The 27,470-nt window shown below is 45.8% G+C and overlaps 1 protein-coding gene across 1 annotated transcript in view; it reads right to left on the bottom strand.

The window, feature by feature from the left end:
- RNFT1 (ring finger protein, transmembrane 1) overlaps positions 1-27,470 on the bottom strand; it is a 259,999-nt gene that overhangs the window by 175,281 nt on the left and 57,248 nt on the right. The window contains exons 2-3 of the mRNA XM_086954939.1: positions 12,823-13,250; positions 11,488-11,564 (exon numbers count right to left, since the gene is read on the bottom strand). Coding sequence (XP_086811065.1) covers positions 11,488-11,564; positions 12,823-13,250 — 505 coding nt within the window. The remainder of the gene's footprint in view (positions 1-11,487; positions 11,565-12,822; positions 13,251-27,470) is intronic.

Raw genomic sequence — 27,470 nt, 5'->3', positions numbered from 1 at the left:
AACAACACAATCTATTGATTAAAATGCAGTGTCTGCTGTAGAAAATAATCTTTTTGAAGACTATTGGGCTCATTTAGAGTTTGGCGTAGAGGATACTCTGCGTCAACAGTGACAAAGTACCCCTCCACTAAACTTAAGGTCTGCCTGCCTTATTTACAGATGGGCAGGCCTTGAATAGGTCAATGACTGACACTACTCAGTCTCAGTCACTGGCATACTAGTCAGAGGGCCCGACTGAGTACCAGCCATCAGAGGTTTGGCGATGCAGAAACCCTTCCGATTTAGAGTGTGAGGTCGCATACCACCATACATCTTGTGGAAACCTTGTTAACTTCTAGCCACAGTAAATGTTTCAGCGTTCCTTCAGATTTAAGTCTGGCACAATATAGCAAATAAAAATCATTGATTATGCTGGATGGTTTATGCAAATATAATTTGAGTCACCCTGGAACAGGGCTTGTGCTGCCACGCAAGCAGAAATGGCTATTTGTGTGGCATTGTGCTGAATATGCCCATTTGAAAAGTCTCCCATGAATGGCCATTCAGTGTTTTTCTAGCTCCTTCAACGCTCTTTGCAACTAAATAGCTGTTAAATTCAGGAATACCGTGTCATTTATGTATTACGTCATGCTTAATGAGAGGAGAACACATTTTGGAGGAAAGAGGTTAGCTATTGCATTGTATCGCCCCATGAGCTGGTATATAGATATTTAAACAGTAGTGTGCCAAGGACAAATCCCTGTCTGAAGCCTCTTAACTGTGGTGACTATCAGGGGAACTGAGGCACGTGATCAATGGTATGCCTAAACATAATCTGAACCATAATTTGCCATGATCGATGCAGTCAAAGGCCATTTTAAAACCAATGAATGATGTATAGCTCAAATTCAGAATTTTGAATTCAACAATTGTATCAAAGTTCTCCATGGTCACAAGTGTCTAATCCAACATGCCACACCATATCCATATCCTCGCAGCTTCTGCAAACAGCGTTTGGACCACAGAATAACAGACCACCAAGCAGCAGATAAGTATTCCAGGAAGATTTATTGACTCTTCTTACGGTTCACTTCGGCATGAAGCGTTTCGGTTAACAAGTAACCTTGATCACATAGCGACAATGCAGTACACTCCCACATTTAAATACTTATTTTTTCCAAACATTACTCACCACGTGGTGCTAAACAGTGAAGACATACTATTAAAGGCAAAGTATTAGGATATTTGAGTATGCAGTTTTAAACTGTACATTTCAAAATTCTTTGATATCGGTTTCATTTTTAAATGCATTGATGACACTGTGCAACATATCGCAATAAATAACCAATAAATATGTGTAACATGATACAATTCATATATTCCACATCCTTTTTAACTGAGATACTGGCCCGTTAAAAAAAAGATTTTCACTTTTTCTTAAAATTTTACAGGCACCGTCTCAACCTTATTAAAAAGAAACTCTAAAAGATATTAAAATTCAGAGTTAAAATTCAATGTCGGCTAAAATGCTTCCAAAACCCACTTGTGCAAAATTACGCAGTGGTAGTGCAAACTCCAAAAGATATATATATTCAGAGTTAAAACCAATACCAGCATCAATGCTTTTAAAACCAATTAGTGCAAAATTACGCAATGATAGTGCAAATAATCTATGTGCAAATGTTGCAGAAATAGACTGCTCATATGAAAGAACCGATAACTATTGTTGTTTTTTAGTTATTTATAGTGTACTCTATATCACATCAATCTCATGAGCATTTCTAGGTCATATGGTCTAGTGTCCGAACCCGGAGAACTAACCATCCTGGCTCATTTGATCTATTTTCATCCTTGCCAAAAAGTGCTTAGTGCTAAAATACATGAAAAAAAGTGAAGTTTAAAATCAGGAATGAGAGAAATTTAGCAGTTACGTTTTATATTTATTTGGGACTCGGGAGGTATACTACAGGAATGAGTGCATGTCTTCCGTGTTATTCAGTCCATTAGGAGACTTACTGTTAAGATTTAAAATATATTTAGTCTCCATCTGCCTGAACAGCTTTTCCCTGTCCCCACCTCTCTTGGGCATCGGTACCGAGTCAATGACAAAATAGGATAGACAATTAATGTCTTTTCCATGTGTCGCTTTAAAGTGTCTCGCTACCGGGTAGGTGGGATCACAATTAATAAGCCCTGTTGTAAAATTCTCATGTGCACCGGGTTTTTGGTACTTCCAACGTACCCAAGTCCACAGGTGCACATGAGTATATAGATCGCGAATTTTGTACGACAGTCATAATTGCCTTGGATTTTTTATTTTTTCTCATTGAAGGGTGTGCTATATTCAGTTGTATTTATGCCAAACTTTTACACCTGACAGGTTGCGCACTTGAAAAAGCCCTGTTTTACCGGTAACCACATGGATGCAGGAGCCCCTGCTGCCAGTGGTTTGGACACGTATGCGGCCATATTTTTGCATTTTCTAAAAGTTCCCTGAGGTTTATCTGGTAGGCTTTCTTTTAAAATGCTATCGGTTAAAACAATAGGCCAATTCTTGTTTACTATAGCTCTTATTTTGCGCTCCTGCCTGCTGAACGTGGTAATTAGCCTTGGTGCCTCATCCTTCTTAATGATTTCATTTTCTACCTCAATGTATCTTGGCAGCAATTCAGATCTTGGTCTTTCGCTGGCTTTGGCTGTAGCCCTACTTAGAATATCCTCTGTGTAGCCCCTGTTTCGCATTCTCTCTAAGCTTTCATTTTTGCATTTTTCATACTCTTCAGGGGTGCTACAAATGCGCTTAAGTCGTAGTATTTCCCCGTAGGTTATACTGGAAATCAAATGTTTTGGATGTGCACTTGAGGCATGGAGGGTCGCATTGCCTGCAGTAGGTTTTCTGTATGCAGTGGTAGTCAATTTGTTGTTTGCAACCTGTATCCGAACATCTAGAAACTCAATCGAACTAGTGCTGCATTGCGAAGTGAAATACAGGTTATAGTCATTGATGTTAATTTTTTCAACAAATTCATTAGCGCTTTGACTGTCCCCCCTCCAAATGATAAACACATCGTCTATAGAGCGCAGCCATAGACAGACTCTTTGTTCCACCTCAGCGTTGCCCTATGAGGACCTGCTTCTCCCAGAACCCCACGTGCAAGCACGCATAGCTCGGGGAAAAGCAGGCCCCCATAGCAACTCCTCGCTTCTGTCTGAATAATTCCTTACCAAAGGAGAAATAAATATTATCGAGACACCAAGCAATCAATGACATTATCATCTTATTATGTAGTACATATTCAGCTGGTCGAGTATTATATTATATATATATATATATATATATATATATATATATATATAATATACCATTCTGTGCCAAAATGATCACACCTTTAGCTATTATTTCTCATGGGTACACTATTCCCATTATGATGTAAGGCTCGGAGAGTACATACAATGGAGAGGAAACAATCTCCAATTTCCCTTTGGATGATGAATTGTGCGGGCAGTGAATACCTCTATCCAACACACAGTGCCACCTGCGCTAGAGCCTCTATGTAGGAAATTGGATGAGCTGGTGCAGGCATGTCCAAAGGCCATATTTTTGGCAGGAGATAGCACTGGGTCTGCTGGGTTTATTCTGTGCAAGGGCCAGCCATTTTCGTCCCTGTAGAATAAGGTATTTAAGAGAAAGCACGGCCAGGGTGCAGAGTGGTGCACCTTTGAGAGGCTCAAGAAAGCATTCTTATCTCACTCCATCTTGGAGATCCAGCTTCTGAAGCGGGATTTCCTGCTTTCTCTCCTGCCACTCCATAGCCTTAGGGTTGTCAATTCGTAAGGTGACGCGAATTGCGAAGCAGGCCCTTTAGGTCTTGTAGCTAATCGTTGGATGGCCACTTTCGGGCCCAGTGCCATCCCGAGCCCCAGACCACGAGTCTTATGGAGAACATGCTGGATCCGGAAGATCTGTTCCACTTAGATGCAGAATGTCCTCTTCCCTCTTTGACGGGCAAGGTAGCCATGAGCCTCAAAACTGATATCAGAATGTCTACCTCTTTGGGCAAATACATTTGAGAACCCAAGAAAGGCATCTACTGCCTGTGGCAGTCATGCCAGGATAAACTAGTAGATGTTATCGGCCCACTTGCAAAGATTTTGGACAAGGCACCCCAAGAACCTGCCCGGCCTTTAAAAGAAAAGACACTGTATACTGTGAACACCGGATTTGTTCAACAACAGACTCCAGCCCTGTCCGGATACGCGAGTCTGCATCACTCTGCACCCGACGCCCACGGCCCAAGTTCGAGTGGCCCAACACCAAGAGGAGGTCTCCCCAACGATTCGGACCCAAGATCCGGTGACCCCTGACCTGCCTCAAGCCTCCAGCAGACGCCTGCAGCCTCAAACTGGAAGGTCCCCCCAAGAAGATGCGACCCTAAAAGGCACCCCTGCACCCGATGCCCCACGGCCTTGGGTAGCCCAACCGACAGTGCCTAACCAACCCCCAACATCCCAACTTAACTTTCCAAGTGGTGGTCGCACCCAGAAGAACTTCTTTACCTGAGCCTTCAGTGTGTTTGCAAACCGGAGGCTCCCCATTGAAAGCTACAGGGCGCCTAATGCCAAACCAGCACTCTGCACCTGGCCGCCCTATTACCGCTGAGGGTGCACATTTTGTGCTGGCTTGAACCCCCATTTGCCCGGAGCTTAAGTCCAGGAGCTTTGCTCCCACAACCCAGTGGCTTGCTCGCAAGCAGCCACCAACCGGAGGCCCCCTATCCCCCATTGGATAACATTGGGCCTCAGCTCTCTGCACCCGGCCGCCCTAGTGCAGCTGAGGGTGTAACAAGAGTGCACCCTTGACAATGGGGGGACCCCATGAGTCTAACCCCAGAAACCCAACTCCCACAACCAAATACTTACATTTGAAGGTATAAAGCTATTTTCCTCCATAGGATAACATTGACTGTTTTTCTGTGAAACGTTTTTAAGCGTGGAGCTGGAAAATCTAAGAAACTTCTTAAAACTAACTAAATAACAAAACGCTTTTACTTACCCGTTTACAGGAAATGTCCCAGTGCAGTATCAAGGTATACTGCACTGTGAAGAAAAGTAATCTGTAAAGTAATCTACTTGACATTCTACTAGAAAGCCAATACAAAATATATGTAAAGTGCATATACAATTGCAATTCAAACTGTTTACAAACTGCACTACTACTGTATAGCATGTATTGCTCACCTGTGCCAGGCTTGCTTGGTTCTAGAAAATAAAATAACTAAAATAATATTTTTATACAAAACCAAATTGGCCTGAAGTTCAGTCTTTGAGTGTGTGATATCATTTGCTGATTGAGTGTGTACAACAAATGCTTAACACTACCCTCTGATACTGCTAGACTACCACACAGAGAGTAAGGTGCTATCTACTTTTACCTCTGCCTACCTTTGGACTACCACTGGACTCTGTGCACACTAAACCTCACTTTGGTAGAGTATATACAGAGCCAGCTTCCTACACTAGCCACATATTACTTTCCAACCAGAAGATGTCAAATCAATGGATTTGCATCTCAGCTAAAACAACAACAAAATAAATTCAAAAGACAGACACTAAGAGGCAGAATTCTGAGTGTGCTGGGTTCCAAACTGGAATTCCCTGGATCTAAGCCGGAGAGCAGAGCCCAATTACAAAACTATTTTTCAAAAAAACGCCAGAAGACTGAACCCTCTAGACAAGAATTTTGCTAATCACAGATGTTGACAGGAGCAGTATATAGGCCAAGAGTGAGGTGAACCATTCCTATTTGATGTTCCTCTAACTTTTCCTCCTTAAGCTGCCTTAGGCTGATTACCTTCAGAACTCTATAGTGGTCAAACGGCTTCTCGCCTGGCACTTTGTAAAGACCATAAATAAGATCACTCACACAACACAGGTTAAGAAGTGCCACAGGTGTCCTTGGCAAACAGCACCAGTACATAGGGCAAGCTTCCTTCACACAAAACATGCACTGCATGGCAGCATCAGGACCTGCTTTAAAAACTCAGAAAAAGACACAGTAGCAGTGAAAAACAACTCCACACTAACGAGGAAATAGTGTCCAATGTAGCAGTGCGAGCCTCGCTAACAATAGTAATGTACTGTCATTAAATTATAATGCGCCATCACACAATGCTTTAGTTACATTACAGAAATTGCCCTCCTCCAGTCTATTAGAGCTAGGTGAGTTGCAAATGTTTGTTGTACTTAAATTTGGGTGGTGGTTCTAAAAAGTTTGGGAAGCACTGATCTAGACTGGGTTAGGCTAGGGCTCTACCAGTTAGTGGCCACCTGACCGTTGGTACGGAGCAGAAGGCCACCTGCTTTGGACACCTGGACATTGAAGTAATGCAGAATAAGGAAGCACAGTCACTTAATGTGAGTAAAGTGCTGACCAAATTGAAAAGCTCAGTTGGAACACACTGCGCCTTTCGATAAGGAGGATCTCCATAGCTAGAATTATCTTCCTGCCATGAGTTGTCCAAGTCTTGTAGGGCTCAATGACACCAATACCCCTGAAAATAGGGGAGAAGCTAGAACAGCTCCGGATTTCCTTCGTCTGGAGAGGTAAGGGTAGCTGCGCGAAGATTGAGGTTTTGACACATCTCTGGGCACAGGGGGAATGGGTCTGCTATACAATGAATTAGGCTACATGCATCCTAACTACATCATGCTTTAAAGAGGAGGTGGTCAATGCAGTCATGAGGCAGCTCCCATTTACTGTGGACATGCCGAGGTGGTGCATTAGCCCATTTAAGATGGCTGAATAAAACTGGTTGATAAACTGTAAAGAAGAAGAATGTGGGGATGGGAGATGTTTATCCAAGTGATAGATTAATTCCTGTAGAGGAGATGCTGGAGCTGTAAGCCCTTTAATTCTTGGTATGCACACATTACCTCTTGCAACCAGGTACCAAAGACCTCGTACAAAAAGTCAGGATGGGCTTTTCGATGTAGATATTGGATAATGCAGAATGTGATCAAGGCCTCCGTGAAGGCCGAAACGTTATGCTGGTGGCGATATTTTGATTTAATAAAACATCTAATCACCTGAGCCTGGTTTGACTTTCGTTGCTGGACCAGTGTGCCTGTATAACTTGTATAACTGTGATGGTACGCTGATTCGTGTGGGACGAGTGCGAGTAGCAGATAGATAGATAGATAGAGAGATATATATATATATATATATATATATATATATATATAAAAAATCAGCATTTGTATTGGAGTCCATCTTCTATACAACATGGAAAAATAATCAATGGACAAGTACGACTGATTTCATTCCAGCAAGATCAAGGCTCTAAAATCCTTGCGCCTTTTAAACTCTTTGTACTTGGTTGCAAGAGCCCAGCCTTACTTATTAGTTGTCCTTAATCGCAGAACATGGAGAGGTAGAACATGGAGAGGTATCATTTACATTTGTCTTCTTGGTCTCCCAAAAACAGATTTAAATCCGGCATGAGCCAACCAGGACAATGGATGTGCCTGCAGGTTATGCAACTATAAACAAGAATCATGGTTACACCTCCTGTGCTGCTGTCCTGCCATGATCGAAGAAAGAGAGCCCTACTCATATTTCTGAGACAGGGAGTTCGTACCTGCATAGAGGCATCAGCAGTATGTTTTTCACAATCTGACGTTACAATTCTGGCACGTTGTAGGAGACTTGAAAAAAGACTTAGAGACACCATGCAAACCGGTCCTGTACCCCTGCAATTCCGGCACAAAGTCCAGAAACATATAATGAACTACTACACAAAAAAAGCGAGAAATAAACAACCTCGCTTATTGTGCCCACTTCAACGGGAAAAGGTTCAAGCTTGACAATAGCACTGGTCATGCCCATGCGCAAACATGTTGGCTGCACTTCCTGTTAATCTAACGGTAGACTTATTGTCCAAAATAAAACTTCTAAAACGGAGCCTGAAATCATCAATTACAGTTCACTAGTACTTTACACTGCCTGTACTCTGGGGGTCATTAAGTGACGGACGGACTTCCCTATAATGTGGTGGTCCCATATATATTACAAAGCGGCCTCCACCATGGTGGCCACAAAAGGCATTTTTAACATTGCTGCGGGGGCTGCAGGATGCAACACCCGCCGCAATGCTAAAAAGGCAGGTTTTGCTTTTCCCTGCACAAAGTGGCAGGCACCACGCAGTGCCTGCCACATGGTGCAGGGAAATGTAGGGGGGACCATAGGTGCCCCCCAAGTGCAGTAACAAACTGACCCTGCACAAGAGGAGGGGTGCCCAATGGCCCCCAAAGTCAATCCCCGCCAGCCTTTCCAAGGCGGGGGAACCATTCTGTGGATGTGGGGCGTGCCGACAGGCAACCGTAATGATTGCCTCTGTTGGACCCGTGGCGGTCGGGTTTCCGCCTGCCAGCACACCATCCACCATCACAATCTGGCGGGCGGTAATTGGCATGACGGTGGGGGTGAACCTACCAACAACAGGGTGTCGGATTCACCGTCATCGTAATCAGGTCCTAGGTTTTTGAGAGGCAATCATAATCCACATAATTTATTATTCCCAAATTAAATTGTATACGCATTTGCTAAAGTGGTTTGATACAGAAATCACATAAGGGACAAACTGTATCTAGACATTGGGAAGTGTTAACTTGCTGTTTTTACAGTTTTTATCTCCTTTGTAATGTGTGTGAGTGTATATATATATATATATATATATATATATATATATATATATATATATATATATATATATATATATATATATACTACTATTATAAAGAGAGAACATAAACCTTTGAGCCAGGTAAACTACAAAAGTAATGCACCAATCACTACACCCAATACACCATTTGAAAGGGGAGATGTGGCAGAAGGACATGGGCTATAGATATGTACACCATATACATTAAAAAAGCAAAAACGCCAATAGTGGTAAAGTAGTCCCTTGGGGGCGTGGGCGTGGCCGTGGGCGTCTCAAACAACAAATGTGGGCGTTTACAGGGCCGTGCCAAGTGCAAATAACAAACATAGGCCAAGCGACTTCACAACACACTTACATATGCACACATAGAACGGAAATGCGCTTTCACTGAATTTAGAACGCACAATATGCAGACAGAGCAGAAATGCGCTTTCAATGAATTTCTAACAAACATTTGCATATCCCAACACATACAGCGGAAATGCGCTTTCAATGAATTTAAATTCACACATAGCGCGGTAACACCAATATACAAAAACAGCAGAGGTGCGCGCTGTAAGAAATATACACACATTCGTTGCAGTTACCCAGACAACATTGACGCCTTCGCATTAAAAACCGGGCGGGCCTTCCATCGACGAGGAGTGTCAAATGACGCCACACAGGGGGCAGGATTAATCGCATACTACACCAATCACAAAGCACTAAAGAAAACACACACACGACTTCGGCTTACCAAAAAAAAAAGTCTTTAACCATTGGCCATTGACCAACGACGTCACAGGGGGGTAAACACAAACAAAAAAAGCCAACATTTCTTAACGGAGAAACGCAATAGACTGCGCATTCACGAGACTTTCCTCACATCTTGCGGACAAGATAAGACGCTTACAATAAGACATACGAATAACGAAAATAACACAACTGCCCATAATCACTCGAGCACTGCCAGGACTTCACCACACAATTCACAAAACAAAAGGGAAACTTCTTTGAAGGGATACAAAAACGAACACATGGAAAGAGCCTTCAAAAGAAAAAAAAACATTAAACAGGTGACACAACACTTTCCTCACATCTTGCGGACAACATAAAATGCGGAAAACAATACATACGAATTAAAAAAATAACACAAGTGGGCAAAATCAGTTGAACAGGGCCAGGACTTGCACAGACAACTCTTCTGCGGGGCGGGCGGGGGCCCTGAAGCAGCCTTTTGCTCCCGGACAACGTCGGGACGGGCTGCTTATATGTATATATATATATATATATATATATATATATATATATACACGCACAACACCTGAGCACACCAATATCATTATTTCAAATGTAAGTAATATAAGTATTTTTCTAAAGCAGTCAACAATGTTTCAGCGTCCTATATGTTCTAAATCCAGTGAGTCTCAAAGGAAAAACAGGGAGTCCAAACAAATCTTCTTGTATATGTAAAAACTTGTCCGCTTCCAAAGTTAGCATCCAATCTTAAGATTCAAATCCATCCTTTATAGAAAGTAGTGTAATCCTTTGGTGGGTAGGTGTCATATACCTTAGGAGCACCCTTGCCACAGTTGCTTCCTGTCATTTACCTATGTTCATACTACAACTGGCTTAACCTTGTGATGTGCGGCTCAAACTAAGCAAACCCATTTGTTTTATATATATATATATATATATGTCCTTTCGAGAAGCTCCTGCTGGCAAACCGAACGCTTAAAGAAGTGGCTCGTGTCCGGCGGAGCAGCCGGAAACAATATCACAGTAGAAAACGGCGTACCAGCGAGCGCTTAGAGGAACAAAACACGGGAGTCAGGTCAAGTTTCCAGAGCAAAGGGTTTATTAATCCATAAACCTCGTGACGCGTTTCGCGCTTAGAAAGGTGTGAACAAGCGCTTTCTAAGCGCGAAACGCGTCACGAGGTTTATGGATTAATAAACCCTTTGCTCTGGAAACTTGACCTGACTCCCGTGTTTTGTTCCTCTAAGCGCTCGCTGGTACGCCGTTTTCTACTGTGATATATATATATATATATATATATATATATATATATATATATATATAAATAAATAAATGAATAATCAATTCTTTATTTGTTTCAGTTAATTAAAACAATTACAAAGGATATAAAAACTGTAAAAACAGCAAGTTAACACTTCCCAATGTCTATATGGGTATATCTGTAATGTGTTTGGTGAATATATATACAACGCGTCATGCCACTTGAAACTAAGAGGAGATAATAAACTTGCCAATTTACTCGAAGCTGCTTGAAGGTCCGTGATTTCTGTTTGCCGCATTGGAAAGACAGAAGCTGCTCGGATAGATATATACATATATATATATATATATATATATATACACACACACACCGAACACATTACAGATATACCCATAAACACAGACGGCTAGCTTACAGATCCTAACCCTATACAGTGCCAACACTCTTTACTAGGTCAGAAAGCGCAGTATCCTACTTAATATAACCCTAATTACCTGAGGCTTTTTTTTACTGTTCTACTAGACTATATGTAGAACTAATGATAAATGCATTGAGGGGAGGAGATACACAAGTAAAAATAATTTGCCTTTCACTTAAAAAGTTGGTTATTCAGCACTTTAAAATGCCCCTGCCAACACTTACTGGTTATCCTATTTTTCTCCCGCAACGTTCAATGGGAAAACCTAGCATCCAAAGCAGCACTTACTCCCTGAAAAACGCAATTAAAATGTTATTTGCACACGGAAAAGTTTTTTGTAGGCAAATCCCAACAGAAATGTTCTTACTTACTCTCAGAAAAACCTGATTAACAATGCTTTTGTTTGCATACAGAAAAGTTGTTAGCAGGCCAATCCCAACAGAAATGCCTATTAGAAATAAAAAATATATATAAAAACACACATATTTACATCAAAGCAAAAAAAATTACATTGAAATGCAATCAACTTAAAAAGAACTTACATTAAATAAAGCACTCAAACTGCCCTATGTGTGTGGCTGATCAGGACTGTATTTTCTGTGGCTCCAGCTACTGGGAGCAATGCATTCAAAACTAGAAAATCAAAACTGTAAGTGTCAGAATAAAAATCCGGGCCTGTGGGACCTCCTCAAGCCTGCCATGGGGCAACCTGAGAACGCCAACAGGTATGGGTACGTCTAGAAATATTTATACGCGTAAACGTAAAAATCATGCCTGCAATGGGGCAGCTTGAGAACTTCAACAGATAAGGGTAGGTTTTGAAAGGTATCACTAACGTAATAGGCACACAAAAATAGATATACAGCATACAACAGTAGGAACAGTAAAGAAATCACTACAAATAAAACAAGTCAGAGTATAAATCACATTCCGAAGCAGCTTAGGATAACTAAATAGGGGGAACATGAATGGCCTGAAACCCCATTTGCTGCTAACAGTACAAAAAAGCAAATTTGCCAATACCTCCAACTTTAAAACGAGAACAGCCTTACGCTAGCAGAATTAAAATAACTTCACCTTCCATGGTACACGGCTCAATCGATTGCACTACAAACCAATTAGTGACATTTAAATAAAGATATGTAACCAGAAGCAATAAGAAACTATGGGAAATCATATAATGTCAGCACTTGTGTTATTTCAGTAAATTTGCTACATAAATTGGGATAGTGGAGCAAGAATCTCTGTACACTGCCTCCCGTTCCATATGCTCGTGGTAAAATCAGGAGCAAAAACAATCCACAGAAATCCGTACTGCACTTAACAGGTTGGTTTTTGTGCTAGGTTCCACGTTTTCCACTAGGCAATGGTAAATAATGTCTGCAACACTTTTTTAATGGTAAAGTATTCCCCATTGTATACTAATACGTGGCATACACATTTTTCAACGTATAACCCAGAGTAATATCCACATGCAACATCATATCTGGGATATATTTGCACAAACCCTGTAATAGGAACATTTGCTCAAGATTGCACCCTAAAACGATATTGACAATATATTTTTTAAGTGAGTGATTGTTTCTAAACTTTTGGATTGTGTATATTTGTTTATGAACGTACCAAATTAGATTATTAGTGCATGAGACAAAACATATAGTCATCTTATTTTGTGGGTAATATATTAATTAAGCAACCGAGTTTACCAAGAACATGCTGAAGAATAAGCTTGGCACAAAGAATCAGGATGTAGGGAAGGCTTTTCTGTAGCCACTCGAAGACATAGCGGAACTCCGACATGGCACTGCTGTGCTCCCCGGTCTCAATGTCTTCTGTGTCACCAGCAGCAGAAGATGAGGCATGGGTGTGGCCATGTGTGTGGGAGTGAGAATTGGGCCGGTGCCGCCTGGAGCCCCGCCTCTCCCTATCCTCCCGCAATGGCACATCTAGCTGGATGTGTATGTCGCTGCCAAGGGAGGGCACTTCCAGGGGCAACCTTGGTACAGGTGGGGGTTGAGCCACAGAAGAGTTATCACCACTTTCATTTGCAGATTGATTATGGTTTTGGCTTGAGCTCGTTTGCATCATGAGCGCCTTCTGTTCATCAGATTCTGTTCCTTCACTGCTACGTAGCCTTGACAGGGGCAAACAAAAAAGGGGGAATGTTAAGGACTTTCAATACATACACGACAGATCTTTAGCTGTGCAAAAAGTATAATTAAAGTACCCACACCATTTAACGTAGTAATCAAAAGCTAACTAACGTTCTCAAGAACACTCTTGCTATGTAGTCACCTAAAGAACATAAGATTACAAACTATAATACGTATTACAAGATTGCATCAGAAATAAAAAAAAAAGCACTGGCATAGCCAATAGGTCTCGCCTTTGGGACCTTATAAGTGTTTAGATATCCAGCACAATACCCTTGGTGCAACAATATCAACTGTTGCATGGCTAAACACTTATAAGGTCCCAAAGGCGAGGCGTTACGGCTAATGCCTGACCCAAAAAGGCACTAGATGAAGAAATAATAGCACAAATACCAAAGACAAGAGAGGGATACAACATAAAAATGGTGTTATGGATTCTCTGGCAGGACCGGCGGCTCAGATTATGCTTTTCCTTCTTCGCTTTATTACAAACAGGAAAACTGCAGCAGCCAGAAAAGCACCAAATAACTTTTCTTTCCAAAGCCAGGAAAAACAGTTCCAACACAGCAAACATTTCAGTCAGGAAATTACAAAGGCCATCAGTCCATGAGCGCAGTCCAACAGGAGTCCTTCTACAGTGTTCCTGACGCCTAGAAAGACGCTCCATCTCCATTGCTCCTCCTCTTTCTTCGCTGCCGCGCAGCCAGATAAGCTGTGTTTCTCTGTTCTCTTCTGTTTTTCTGTATGCCTTGTGTTCAAGCGGCTCATCGCGTGTGTAAATTGATTCAGTTTGTCAATATTTATTCTGCTTTGAGTGCTTTCTGTTTCTTTGCAGATCCCCGCGGAAGCGTTCTCGCTTCTTACTCCGCCACCGCCTTTCAAGTATTGTGCCTCTGAGGCACGCTATGGGGATCCTCACGCCTCGTTGCTCCTGCGGCGCGCTTTCAGTCTGCGAGAAGCGCTGCAGGAGCATAGTCGTCATGAGCCTTGCCCCGCTGCCACACTGAGAACGTCCCGGGTTCGGGGTCTGTATCTCCTGCATTTCTTCCGTACGCCCCAGCGTGGGGGTCCTTAATGCGGTTTTACCAGATTGCCGCCAGAGGACATTGTTGATACGTTAATCGGACGCGCAAGGTGGAAGTTTAGGCCCGGTCACGGTAGTGAAGGCCGCTCGCGTCCGAGGTGCGTGTCCCTTGATTTGCTCGCTGGTGACCGCCAATATTGTTCAGTCCTCTGGGCTACCCACATCGCCCTTCCTTGCACAGGCATTTTTGGTCTGGTTTTCGGTGACATTGCCTACATTACTCTATAGCGATTTTGCGGATCGCTGATTGCTGATCATAGCAGCATGGAGGGCTCCTACGAGGAGGAGGAAGTGCACGAGTGCCTTCCATTTGATGATGACTTCTATGAAGTAGTGGATAATTCAATTTACTGCTGCGTCAACGAAGTCATGGGCCCATGGAACAACTGCAGACGAACAGCATTATTCAGGAATGTGCTAAACTATGCCAAGCCCATTTAGCCACTCCAGCGCCCCCGTGCCGTCTTCTGCGGCTGAAGGGAAGGCCCCTCCCCCACCTCCTAAGAAGGTTTCCGTGCAGGGTGGTTCTGGGGAGGAGCAAGGGGTTGACAAGGACGCTTTTGATAGTTTACGCTCAGCCTTTCTGGCTAGAAGGTCCTCTGCTCAAGCCTACCCCTTCGTCATACCTGGTGCCCACGGAATCTTCCCCCCCTCCTTCTCCTGTCCCGGATGGAGACTCGCCAGGTGACACGGATGTCGACGGGTCCTCGCGGTCGGGGAGACCGGCCAGTTCCTCTGCGACACTGCCCCAGGATGCTTCTGGTATGCTTGATCCGGATGAGATAGTGCATCTGCGTTTCGCTGCCTGGGCACCGGGGGACAAGGTGGCGAAGTTCGTAGCAGGCCACCTCCGCAAGCCACTCGAGGAGGAGGCGCGCAGCTGTTTGAGGGCAGAGTGTCCTCGACCGACCTTGGAACATAAGGTGGCTCTCACCCCCGAGTTAGATTCTAAAATGGCTACGTTTCTCGGCATGTTTATGAAAGATCCACGGAAAGGAATAGATCGGTCCTGTCGGGACAAGTTGCTGGATGTCGTCAGGGCGCTCACGGAGATTTTAGACATGGCCGAGGAGGCCAAGGTGACGGGTTTCGTTATTTCTCCGGAGGTTCTGTCATTTCTCCGGAGGTTCTGTATAATTGGGCCCAGCGCGCAGTTGTGTTTGTGGGGAATGCGAATTGCGCAATCTCCACGGAGCACTGCCGCTCCCTCTTGATCAAGCTGGACCCGAAGCTTGGTGATTTGGCTTCGGCGGAGGCGGGACCCGTGGCGGAGGGAGGCCTTTTTGGGGATCCCTTTGTTAAAAAATTAGGCAAGTTTGTTTCCACTTTTAAGTCTCTGGACAAAGCACAGTCAAATATTAAAAGGGTGTTCCAGAGTCGTTTTTCCATTTCTCCACCGGCGGCGCGTGGTTGTTAGACGAGCAGGCCCTGCATATCAATTGTTTGGAGATCCTGGCGGGGTCCTTCGCTGTTCGGTGCTGGACCAGGGACCGCGTGACTTCGTGTATTCTTCTCAAGATGGAAAACGTCTCATCGGTTCGTTAAGTGAGGGGTGGTAGGTGCCCCAAATGCTAGTCCTCTTTTTGCTGCAAACATATAGTGCTTCTTTTGCCTTTTACTAAGTCTGTAATATATGTAGACATCTTCACTACATGCAATGGGCTATTTACCATTATGATAATATAATGCCAAAAGTTGGTCTAATAGCATGATAATATTTCACAAGTTTAGAGTTGAGTGCTCTGTAATTTTCACTGAAGACTTGCACTGTGTTCTTTGAACCGTAATTGGTCACCAGTTATATATGTTCAGATTCATCAAATATGCAAGAGCAATATAATTTTCAAAAGAGATAACTTATTAAACAGCAAGTTAAAAATTGTCCTTATACTATATGGTTGTCTGTAATAAAAATACGTTTTTGCTGTTCTAATAAACAGATTTCATCCGTAGAAGATTTACCTGAAAGAGTTCACAGGTTGAATTCAACGTTTTTGACCAGATGGGCAAGGATTAAGCTGTACAATTTATTTTGAATATTTAAAAGGTACTGTAAGGATTAAAGACCATTTACTGATAAGGATATTGGATAAAGGAGCAACTAATTTTCTAGCCCTCGAGTTATTTATATATCACATCTAATACATAACCAAGGTTTCAGCCACATGAAAGAAGTACGTTGAAACCACTGTTATTTGCATTTGTGCAAAGTAAGTGATCTCCTTTATACTCCTCCGTTGTCACCATCAGTAGCTAGAGGAAAATGGAAGAAATTGCAGAGAAGCCCTCCTGTGACCCCGTGCCTTCTCCCCGCTTTTTAAGTTGCTCATACATTGGCCTCAATAACACACGTTTTCTACCTCTTGCAAAAACTATGAAGAAACGAGTTCACCAGAGATCACGTGTATCGGCCGAACATTTTATTTCTCCAGACAATGAATCTGGACCAGAGGTGAAAGGCGCTAGATGTAAAGGTCTGTATCGTGTCCTTCAGTGCTGCCTGCTGTCCATCAAATTCTAGTTTTGCGTTTACCAGTATAGGATTTTAATGATCTTCCATCTAGAAGGATATAATCAGTCAGACCCTACGTAAACCTGGCCAGAATCCCAACGGAACAATGATGACCCACTGAGGCAGGGTAAACTATGCTGAACATAATGCTGGTGCATGCTAACCTATATAAATCTAACTATGTACATAGTAAAACCTCTTCGGTAAGGAGAATGAAATACCCATACCAGCAGCTATTGTTTACTGTCATTACCAGGCAAGTGCCCATAAAACGTTAATGTTTGGTTCAAGTTATGCATCAGTTAGTAAAGTAACCAAGGTTCTAACAGGACATAAGCAGCATAAAAATCCTGAACATTTTAAACGTAGAGGACTATTTCTAATGCACTAGTGACCTTTCTTCATGGACCTAATAAAAGCATAACGGAGAGTGAATCCGCAGCTGCAGACATGACAGTTGGGGCCACGCTGAGTACAATTACACCACTGGGGGCAAGCCATTTTGATGAGTCAAGTCAAGTCAAGTCAAGAAATTTATATAGCGCACTACATACCCAGAGGGTTTCAAGGCGCTTAGGAGGGGGAGGTGGATTATTTGTCAAATATCCACGTTTTAAGCTGCTTTCTGAACGCTAGGTGATTCTGGGTTAGGCGAAGGTAGGCGGGGAGTGAGTTCCATGTTTTGGCAGCCAGGTAGGAGAAGGATCTGCCTCCCATGGTAGTTTTGTTGATGCGAGGTACAGTGGCGAGGGCTTGGCTGGAAGAGCGGAGTTGGCGGGAGGGGGAGTAGAAGGACAGTCGAGAGTTGAGGCAATCTGGTCCGATGTCGTAGAGTGATTTGTGTGCGTGGGTGAGCAGTCGGAAAGTGATCCTCTTATTGACGGGTAGCCAGTGGAGGTCTTTAAGGTGACCAGAGATGTGTTCGTTGCGTGGGATGTCTAATATGAGCCTGGCTGAGGCGTTTTGGATTCGTTGTAGTTTCTTCTGGAGTTTAGCGGTGGTGCCTGCGTAGAGGGTGTTTCCGTAGTCCAGTCGGCTCGTGACCAGAGCATGGGTGACTGTTTTCCTTGTTTCGGTGGGGATCCAGCGAAATGTTTTTCTGAGCATGCGAAGAATGTTAAAGCAGGAAGAGGATACGGCACTGACTTGTCTGTTCATTGATAGTGAGGAATCCAGGATGACGCCAAGGTTCCGTGCGTGGTCTGTCGGGATGGGTGCATTTCCGAGGGCTTCCGGCCACCAGGAGTTGTCCCATGCAGAGGGGGATTTACCTAAGATGAGGACTTCTGTTTTGTCTGAATTCAGTTTCAGTCGGCTTTGTTTCATCCATTCGGCGACTTCTTTCATTCCTTCGTGAAGATTAGTTTTGGCGGTGCTGGGGTCCTTGGTGAGAGATAGGATCAGTTGAGTGTCATCCGCGTAAGAGATGATGTTGAGGTTGTGTTGGCGGGCGATGGCCGCGAGGGGGCTCATGTATACGTTGAAGAGGGTGGGACTGAGTGAGGATCCTTGTGGTACGCCGCAGATGATTTCAGAGGCCTCGGACTTGAATGGTGGGAGGCGGACTCTCTGGGTTCTTCCGGTGAGGAACGAGGTGACCCATTCCAGTGCCTTTCCTTGGATTCCGATGTTTTTGAGGCGGTGTAACAGGGTGCTGTGGCAGACTGTGTCGAAGGCTGCAGAAAGGTCGAGGAGGATGAGGGCGACAGTGTCTCCATTGTCCAGTAAAGTTCGGATGTCGTCTGTTGCTGCGATGAGGGCGGTCTCAGTACTGTGTTTGGCTCGGAAGCCCGATTGTGAGGGGTCGAGTGAATTGTTGGCTTCGAGGAAGGCGGCGAGTTGGTTGTTGACAGCTTTCTCGATGACTTTGGCCGGGAATGGAAGAAGCGAGATGGGGCGGTAGTTTTTGAGTTCGGTGGGGTCTGCTGTTGGTTTTTTCAGAAGGGCGGTGAGTTCAGCGTGTTTCCAGTCTTCTGGGAAGGTAGCGGAGTTGAAGGAGCAATTGATGACGTCTCGGAGGTGAGGAGCTATGACGGAGTCTGCTTTGTTGAAGATGTGGTGAGGGCATGGGTCTGTGGGGGATCCAGAGTGGATGGAATTCATCAGGCGGATGGTGTCCTCAGTGGAGATAGGGATCCAGGCGTTAAGGGTGTTAACGGGGGGAAGATGGTCAGCTGAAGGTAGGGTGGGTTGGCTTCCGGGTTGGTTGTCAAAGCTGTTGTGGATGTCCGCAATCTTGTTGTGGAAGAAAGAGGCTAGGGAATTGCAGAGGGTTTGAGAGGGGGAGATGTCGTTGGCGTTGGCCGAGGGGTTGGAAAATTCCTTGACGATGTTGAAAAGTTCCTTGCTGTTGTGGGCGTTGTTGTCAAGTCGATTTTTGAATGCTGTTTTCTTGGCTTTTCGGATCAGTTGGTGGTGAGTACGGATGGCGCTTTTGAAGGTGTCCTTGTTGATGGTGGATGGGTCTTTTTTCCAGGCCTTTTCAAGGGAGCGGCACAGTTTCTTGGACTTCTTGAGGTCATCGTTGAACCATGAGGCCTTCTTGATGCCAAGTGTGTGTTGACGTTTTTTCATTGGTGCTAAGGTGTCGGCGGTGTTGGATAGCCAGAGGGTGAGGTTAGATGCGGCTTCGTTGGCGTTAGAAGAGAGGGCAGGGGAAGTTTGAAGGAGCGATGTGGAGATCTGCTCCGTGGTGATTTTGTTCCAGTTTCTTTGTAGAGTTGGTTGGAGGTGGACGATGGGTTTCGGTTTGTTGTAGGTGAAGTGCACGCAGCTGTGGTCGGTCCAGAGGAGATCCGTAGTGTGGCTGAAGGAGACATGATTGCTGGAGGTGAAGATGGGGTCGAGTGTGTGACCTGCGATGTGGGTGGGGGAAGTGACTAGTTGTTTAAGTCCGAGGTTGGCGAGGTTGTCCAGGAGGGTGGCGGTGTTGTGGTCGTAGCTCTTTTCAAGGTGGAAGTTGAGGTCTCCCAGAAGGATGTAGTCTTTGGAGGGGAGCGCGTGTGGGGTGATGAAGTCCGTGATGTCTTCGCTGAATTTTGCGCGGGGTCCTGGTGGTCTGTAGAGGAGGGTGCCTCTGAGTGTGGTCTTGGGGTCGATGTGGATCTGGAAGTGAAGGTGTTCGGAGTTGGCGAGGTTGGCGTCAGAGCTAGTTGAGATGCGGATTGATTTCTTATGGACGATAGCGATTCCACCTCCTGTATGGTCAGTGCGGTCCTTGTGTGTGATCTTGTATCCATCAGGTATGGCAATGGCGATGTCAGGGGCGGAGGAAGCGTTCATCCATGTTTCCGTTAGGAAGGCGACGTCAGGGGAGATGGTGTCTAGTAGGTTCCAAAGGTCAATGGCGTGCCTGTGGACCGAGCGGGTGTTGAGAAGGATGCATTCTAGGTGGTTGGGGTCGGGAGTCGGTGTTGTGGTCGCAGCGGAGATGTTGTTGGTGCCGATGAATCTGCAGGAGAGGCAGGAGAACGGGCCATGGGTCCGACCAGGAGCGGCTTGGACGCAGTTGGGGGCGCGACCGGGGTTAAGGGCTAGGAGGGTGGCAGCATCGTAGGTAATGCGGGAGGGATGGGCAGCGCGAGGGGCAGGGGGTCTGGCGCTGGGCGCGGTCCAGGCGCGGACGGGCGTAGACGGGCTTACCTTTGGCGCACCTTCGGCGCGAATTGGGCGCGGTCGCTGCGCGTAAACGCTGCACGCGGGAAGAACTGTCATATATGGATGGTGGAGGGGGGAGGGGCGAGGGCGTCACAGCTGGGAGGCGGGGCGGGCACACGAGGACAACAACAAACAAAATGGAGGCGGAGGGGGGGGCACAGCGTAGCGCTACAGTCAGACGCGCTAAAAGGACTGAAGGCGGTGTGAAAAACAACTATTAATGCGCTCGTGAGGCAAAGCGGCAATAACCAACACAGCGGAAGAGGATAATACAAATAAGCAGTTCAGGCAAGGCAGCGCTATGAATGCAGTATGCGGAATGTAACAGATCAATGTAAACAATTTAAACAAGGCAGCGCTAACAAAAGGTTAAACAATTTAAACAAGGCAGCGCTAATAAAAGGTAAATGCAGCAGGCGATATGAACCCAATGAGGGACGCTTTAAATCAATGTGGTGGCAATGCAGCGCGGTAAAACCAGATGCCTGCAAGAGACACTGGGAGCGACCACTCAGCTTGTAGGCGAGGAGCGAGTCACGCTTTTGTACTAACTCTAGTGAGTAAGCAGGTTATATTCGAGATGTGGGGTGCCACATGGCAGTTGTGTGCTTTGCCTCAACAAGGACTTGGCATCCACGTTTGGAATTTATGAGTACGTCTATGGCCTGAAACATGAAACACTCCTATTGACACCTAAATATGTCATAATAAACTAGAGTTTGTGAACTTAGAAGTGTTACTCCTTATGACAGAAATTGTTTATCTCTAGCTTATGGCAACAGTGCAAATTAATGCTCAGAAGGTGCTATGTAAAAATGGAAGAGAAATGAGTATTCTTTTACAACAAACAAAACCCCAAGTAAGACAGAATACACTCCACATCATTACTGTAATCTTGTTCTTAGCACTCATTAATCACTTACAGTGACACACTAGTCAAGATGTCCTCACCACAAAAAAAAACTGAATTTCCGAGCAAATGCCTAAAAACCCTTACAATTAAACGTCCACCAAAGATCCACTGGGGGAAGCTTGGAAAGCTCAGCATAGAGTTCTTGAGGTAGATGTACCATTCTTTGAATAAATGCACAAGTGAAATGATACAGCTCCCCCAAAAATTCATCATTTCGGTCATGTCAGCTTGAGCGTCAATCAGTTACAAGCTCGGTCCAATGACCCTTCACCGTTGTCCACTGGAAAATAGTTGGTGTATGGGCTACACAAGTCCTCCTTATCCAAGGTAATGTTGAATGACCATTAAATTATCAGTCTTGGGGGTCTTGGCCTGGCGATCGGCAAGATGGCCGCATTGTAGTGTGCTCTGCTGGCCGCGGATTATCATCCTTTCAGTTGGTTATACTGAGCCATCCCTTGCTGTAATCACTGGGACTGGATAGCTGTTGTAGCAGCCGAATGAATACTGTGTTTTCCGATCAATATGGGAGTCCAGATGAGCCATTGCTGGTGAGAGAGGCGGACAGACCGCGTGAGGATAATGGTGGCGTGAACGTGGGAGCCTCTCTCGCCGGACATCTCTTCCTGCCTGAGCTTGCGGATTAAGGAGGCCCGGGATCACCCGCAGTGCGCCGGACCCTCTGCGGGCGTTACAGTGCCTGACGAATAAGTTAAGTGGCGCAGCTCTGTCATCTGACCCGGCCGCATCAGAGACGTGCTAGGCTGCGGCGCTACGCAAGCAGCTGGCGCCTGCACTCAGAACAGGCCGCACGCAGGCTGCTTGTTTCGCGGCCGTGTCGGAACATATACCTGGGTAGGCGGCGCGGACTATCTTGCTGTCTGATTCTGGGATACCGCTCAGTAGACGGAGCAGGGTGGAGCCCTGGCAGTGGTGAATTTGGACAACTAATGTGGCTAATTGCGGGTGAGGCCCGGAGTGTAGTGCTGACTCGGATGATTTGTGGCGATCGGACCGCTGGAAGCTTCTGAGCCAGTACAAGAAGGCGAGCTCTACAGCTATGGTGGCACTGTGGTGGGGTCGCTTTCTCTTTATGGAGCACGCCATTTGCTATTTCCCTTTTAGGGCTGCTCTGCTGATGGGTCCTGGGAACTGCGGCCTGTGATACTTGGCAGCTCTGATAGAGGTGACTGAGATCATCAGGGAGACTCTTGATGCCGGCGGCAGGGCCATGCTGGTCATGTTAGATCTCTCGGCGGCTTTCGACACCGTCCCCCACAAGACGCTTCTAACTAGGCTTTATGACATCGGCCTGAGGGGGACGGTGCTGAGGTGGTTTACCTCTTTCCTGGAAGGCCGCCGCCAGACGGTCTGGGTTTCCCAGAGCTCCGCCGAGATGCCGCCATTGGGAGTTGGGGTTCCACAGGGTTCTGTGTTGAGCCCCACATTATTTAACATCTTTATGTCCCCTCTGGCGGCCTTGGTAGAGGCGTATGGGGCCCAGATCGTCTCCTATGCCGACGACACGCAACTCCTCTTCACATGCGGGAAAGATCAAGAGTTTGTGGGAGAGAGAATCCGGGACTGCCTTGCGCTGGTCTTCGACTGGTTCCAGCGGAACGGTCTGAGGGCCAACTCAGGAAAGTCTGAGATTTTATTTTTTGGTTGCGTTGCCGATCCTGAGTGGCAGCATTGGTGGCCGTCCGACATGAGCCCTCCTGTACAGTCCTCAGTGGTGGCCAAAAACTTGGGCGTCAAGCTAGACAATCAGCTGTCGCTCCGCACTCACATCCTTGGCCTGGCCGGCACCTGCTACGGATTATTGAAAATGCTCCGCAAATTTTTGCCTTTGTTATCTGAGGAGCACAGGAGGATTACAGTGCAGGCTCTGGTCGGTTCGAGGCTAGATTATGCCAATGCTCTTTTTCTCGGCCTTCCTGATTATCTAGTCCAGCGCCTTCAGGTGGTGCAGAACTCTGCTGCCCGGGCGATCTTTGGTCTAGGGAGACGAGCTCGAGCGTCTGGGTTGCTCCAGTCGCTCCATTGGCTCCCCATTAGGAAGAGGATCCAGTTTAAATCCTTGACCCTGATGCACAAAGCTCTGCATGGTTCAGGAGCGGGATATCTGCAGCGGAGACTGACTTTTTATCGTCCGGCTCGTTCCCTCCGTTCGGAAGCTCTTTGCAGAGCGGTGGTTCCACGGGTGAGGAAGGCCCGTGCGGGAGGGCGGTCTTTTGGCTACAGAGCCCCCCAGCTTTGGAATCTGCTTCCATTTTCTCTGCGGAGTACTGTTAATTTGCTCCAGTTTAGGAGGGGCCTGAAGACCTGGCTTTTTAACTCCTAGTCTGTTTTTACTGCCCATTGTTTTTTTTTGTTTCGTTCTATTGTTTGTTTTTAGCTGTGTTGTGTTATTTCATTATGAGTTGAGGGTGGAAAGCGTCGGGACACTCCCTGTGAGTAGCTGCACGCTATACAAAAGCTCAATAACATAACATAACATAACATAACATCGAGCGGGAGAATAAGGCAATTCTGACACTACATTTGGCTGCAGAACTCTCTCTGGTCAGTTGTGGCCATGCTTGGCTCTTTCCATCCTCCCCTGTTTGAAGCGCCTGCATACATGCCTGAGACCCTTACAGCACAGCTTTGTTGAAACGACTAGAGGTGCAGTTGACAGAGGTGTGCTCTGTCGTAACCGCATTCCACCTGGGCGGTTTGTGCATGTGCCCCTGCTGCGTGCAACGCTTGGCGTGGTCTAGTTCTGGACATCGGACCTTGGTAAGTGGTGCATTCAGGATGGGGAAACCGGACAATACCCAACCGCACCTCACCTTTGAGTTACGCAAAGCTCTCCAGAATGCGGCCTCGGAGCTGGAGTCTGCCTCTCAGGGCCCCACGGCGCTGGAGAAATCGTTGGCTGCCATCCAGGCCAGCCTATAGGCCATATATTTCAAGATAGAGGCCCTCAATGGGAGAATGGACACCTACTCTTCCAAACTTGACAAACCAGAAGCGCGCATTGGCGAAGACGAACAGCGAATTACGGATGCAGAAGATGGGCTGCAGCAAGTGGCGGCAAAAACTTCAGATATCACGAAAATCCTTGCCGTTATTCAAGCCAAGAACGAGGATATTGAGGCGAGATCGAGGCGCAACAATATTCGAGTCTTAGGCCTTCCAGAATCTACAAACGTGGGGCGCCTCGAGGATTACATGGAGACGATGCTAAGGGAAATTTGTGGCCCCGATGAACTGTTGTCTCTGTTTGCAGTAGAGCGGGCCCATCGATCTCTGGCGGCGCTCCCTCCTCCTGGCGCTCCACCACGCCCCATAATTGCTCGCTTGTTAAATTTTAGAGACCGAGATTCTGTCCTGCGGATAACTCGCCAAAAAGGAACAATCACGTATCAGAACAATGTACTATCATTGTACCCGGATTTCATGGTGCAGGTGCAAGCAGCTCGTAAGGAATTCCAGAACGTCAAAAAGGTTCCCTATGCCATGCTCTACCCAGCTAGGCTGTGCATTGGGGAGGCAGCCGGTGGCAAGATCTTCACGAACCCCCAACTGGCGATGGAACATGCTAAATCCCTGCGTCGATGACGCAAATCGCCAGATCCTACGTCTGATGTTGATGATTGAACAGTGAGGGGGCATAGACTATGTGATGCTGTGTATTCAGGAGGGTGTAGTATATAGGGTGAGATGGTTGATCTGTGGTCCCTTGCTACAACTATATCCTGCTTATTAGGGTTTACCTCAGTAAGGGGATAATGCACATACTATTGGAGGCCCCCTCCCTTGTAGATCTGGGAGTGGACTTAGCCGCTATGTCCCCCGATGGGCATTCCCCACCACTTGCGATGTACTTTATTGTATTTGTTGGGGTGGGTGGGGGGGATGGCTCAGGTCTTTGGCAATTTGGGGGTGCTGAAGTGGGTGGGGGGTTGTTGGTTCTTCCTGTATTTTGGTTATTGTGATTGGCACTTTAGCGATAGTCAATTTTGGATATTACTCATGCATCTGTATTGCGGGATAGCTTGCTGTGTTTACCGCCTCCCTCATGATTGCAGATGACAGGTGAGCGTTACACATGCATAACTTGGAAAGTTCGTGGCCTAAATACACCCAAGAAGACTAGACACCTGCTAGCACAATTAGATAGGCATAAAGTCCACATTGCACTCCTACTGGAGACCCACCTGAGCAAGCACACGGAGGGATCTGTGGCGCGTAAATGGGCTTCATATCGCCTCGCTTCATCGTATTCACCTATGTGAGGGGGTTCCTTACTCTTATCAAGAAGGGCATTCCATTTACACCTATTAAGACCTGTGTAGACACAGTGGGGCTATGGTGCATGGGAAGTTGGGGTTGGCTTTGGTGACTATTGTGAACATTTACGGGCCTGTAGTGGACGATACAGCGCCCTTTTTACAGCTGTTCCAGATATTACGCACCTGGCCTGAGGCTGCGTTGTTATGTGGGGGCGACTTTAACACACATCTCAATTCACATGTAGATAAATCCAACAGTACGGGGTGCGTACGGTTAGAGTTGCACCGTGCATACTCGATTTCATGGAAGAGTTGGGACTGGTGGATGCCTGGAGGGACCGCAATGAAGGGGTACTAGAGGGTACACACATCACTCTCGCATTAAATAGCTGGTCTCCCCTGCTCCACCGGAATTACTGGGTACTCAACGGGGAAGCCAATGGTTGGGTGGAAAGAGTCCTTACACTGCTGAGGACCCTGTCAGACCATAATTCTGTTGTTCTCACAGTAGCTATTCCATCCAACGTTCACCTACCCTTCATGTGGCACTTTCGTGCTGACACGCTGCTAGACCCAGTGTATGCTGAGACAATTAGGAATGCCATTGTCCAGTACTTTGAATTGAATACGGGCTCAGTTGACAGCCACGCCACATTATGGGAAGCATTCATAGCAACGATCCGGGGGGTGTGTGCATAAGCACTTTAGCAGGTATTTTACGTGACCTGAGGGAACAGTTGTCGCGGGTGGAAGACCAACTGAGGGTTCTAGAATCCAAATATACCATTGCCCCTGCCTCTAAGATGCTGTTACGCATTCACGAATATGTGGAGGAATATAACTCGTTAGCGGATACAGAAGTCAAATATATATCTAAACGCTATGTAGCTAGGGCGTATGGCGAGGGTGGAAGACCGGGCGGGGTGTTGGCTAACAGACTACGGGACAGAGCAGATAATCCTCCAATCGATCATATAGTGGACGAAGATGGAGAGGATCACTACTCTCAAAGGAGTATTGTAGAGCAATTTCACTCCTTTTATGAGGCTATATATACACACGTCCTGGGGAGGCATGCCCGAGGCAGCAATGAATATCATGATGGCACGGCCTGTGCTTGGCTATCTGACGTACATAGGAAGTATCTCAGTCTCCCCATAGTTGTAGAGGATGTGAAGGCGGCCATTCTTTCATTGCCCAATAAGAAGGCTCCTGGTTCGGATGGCATGACAGCAGAGCTTCATAAAGAGTACGCCTACCTCCTTGCGCCACATATTTTGGAGTTTTACGCAGAGGCCCACGATCTAGGTTATCTCCCGCCATCCCAGAGACAAGCCTTGATCATTACCTTGTTAAACAAGCATTGGAAATGCAATAGGTCTCGCATTAGAAAAGTTGGAGCTATTGGTTTTGTAAATGACAATTTTTTTTTATGTGTTGGTCTTGAAAATAGCAGAATTAATAGCTTTGTCATTTACAAATGCCAATACTTTAAACTTTTTCAAATGTGACACCTCTAGCATTTGTAATGCAACAAGTTTTGTATGTACGTGACTTAGATGTATTCATCTAACAAATACAAATGGCTTTTCATTTTTTAAATAATTAATACTGAAATAAAAGTTCTTGTAATTTATAATAGCAATAGCTAAAACTATTGTAAATAACTTTTGTGCCTACAATATGTGCCAGTCACACAGGTGCCCTTACATCTCTATGCCCACTCTATGCAAAGGCCTAGGTGTCCTATGAAAA

This window comes from Lissotriton vulgaris, chromosome 2_1 (assembly GCF_964263255.1).
Source record: "Lissotriton vulgaris chromosome 2_1, aLisVul1.2, whole genome shotgun sequence".
Classification (NCBI taxonomy): Eukaryota; Metazoa; Chordata; class Amphibia; order Caudata; family Salamandridae; genus Lissotriton; species Lissotriton vulgaris.
This window is presented reverse-complemented; position numbering and strand designations above follow the sequence as displayed.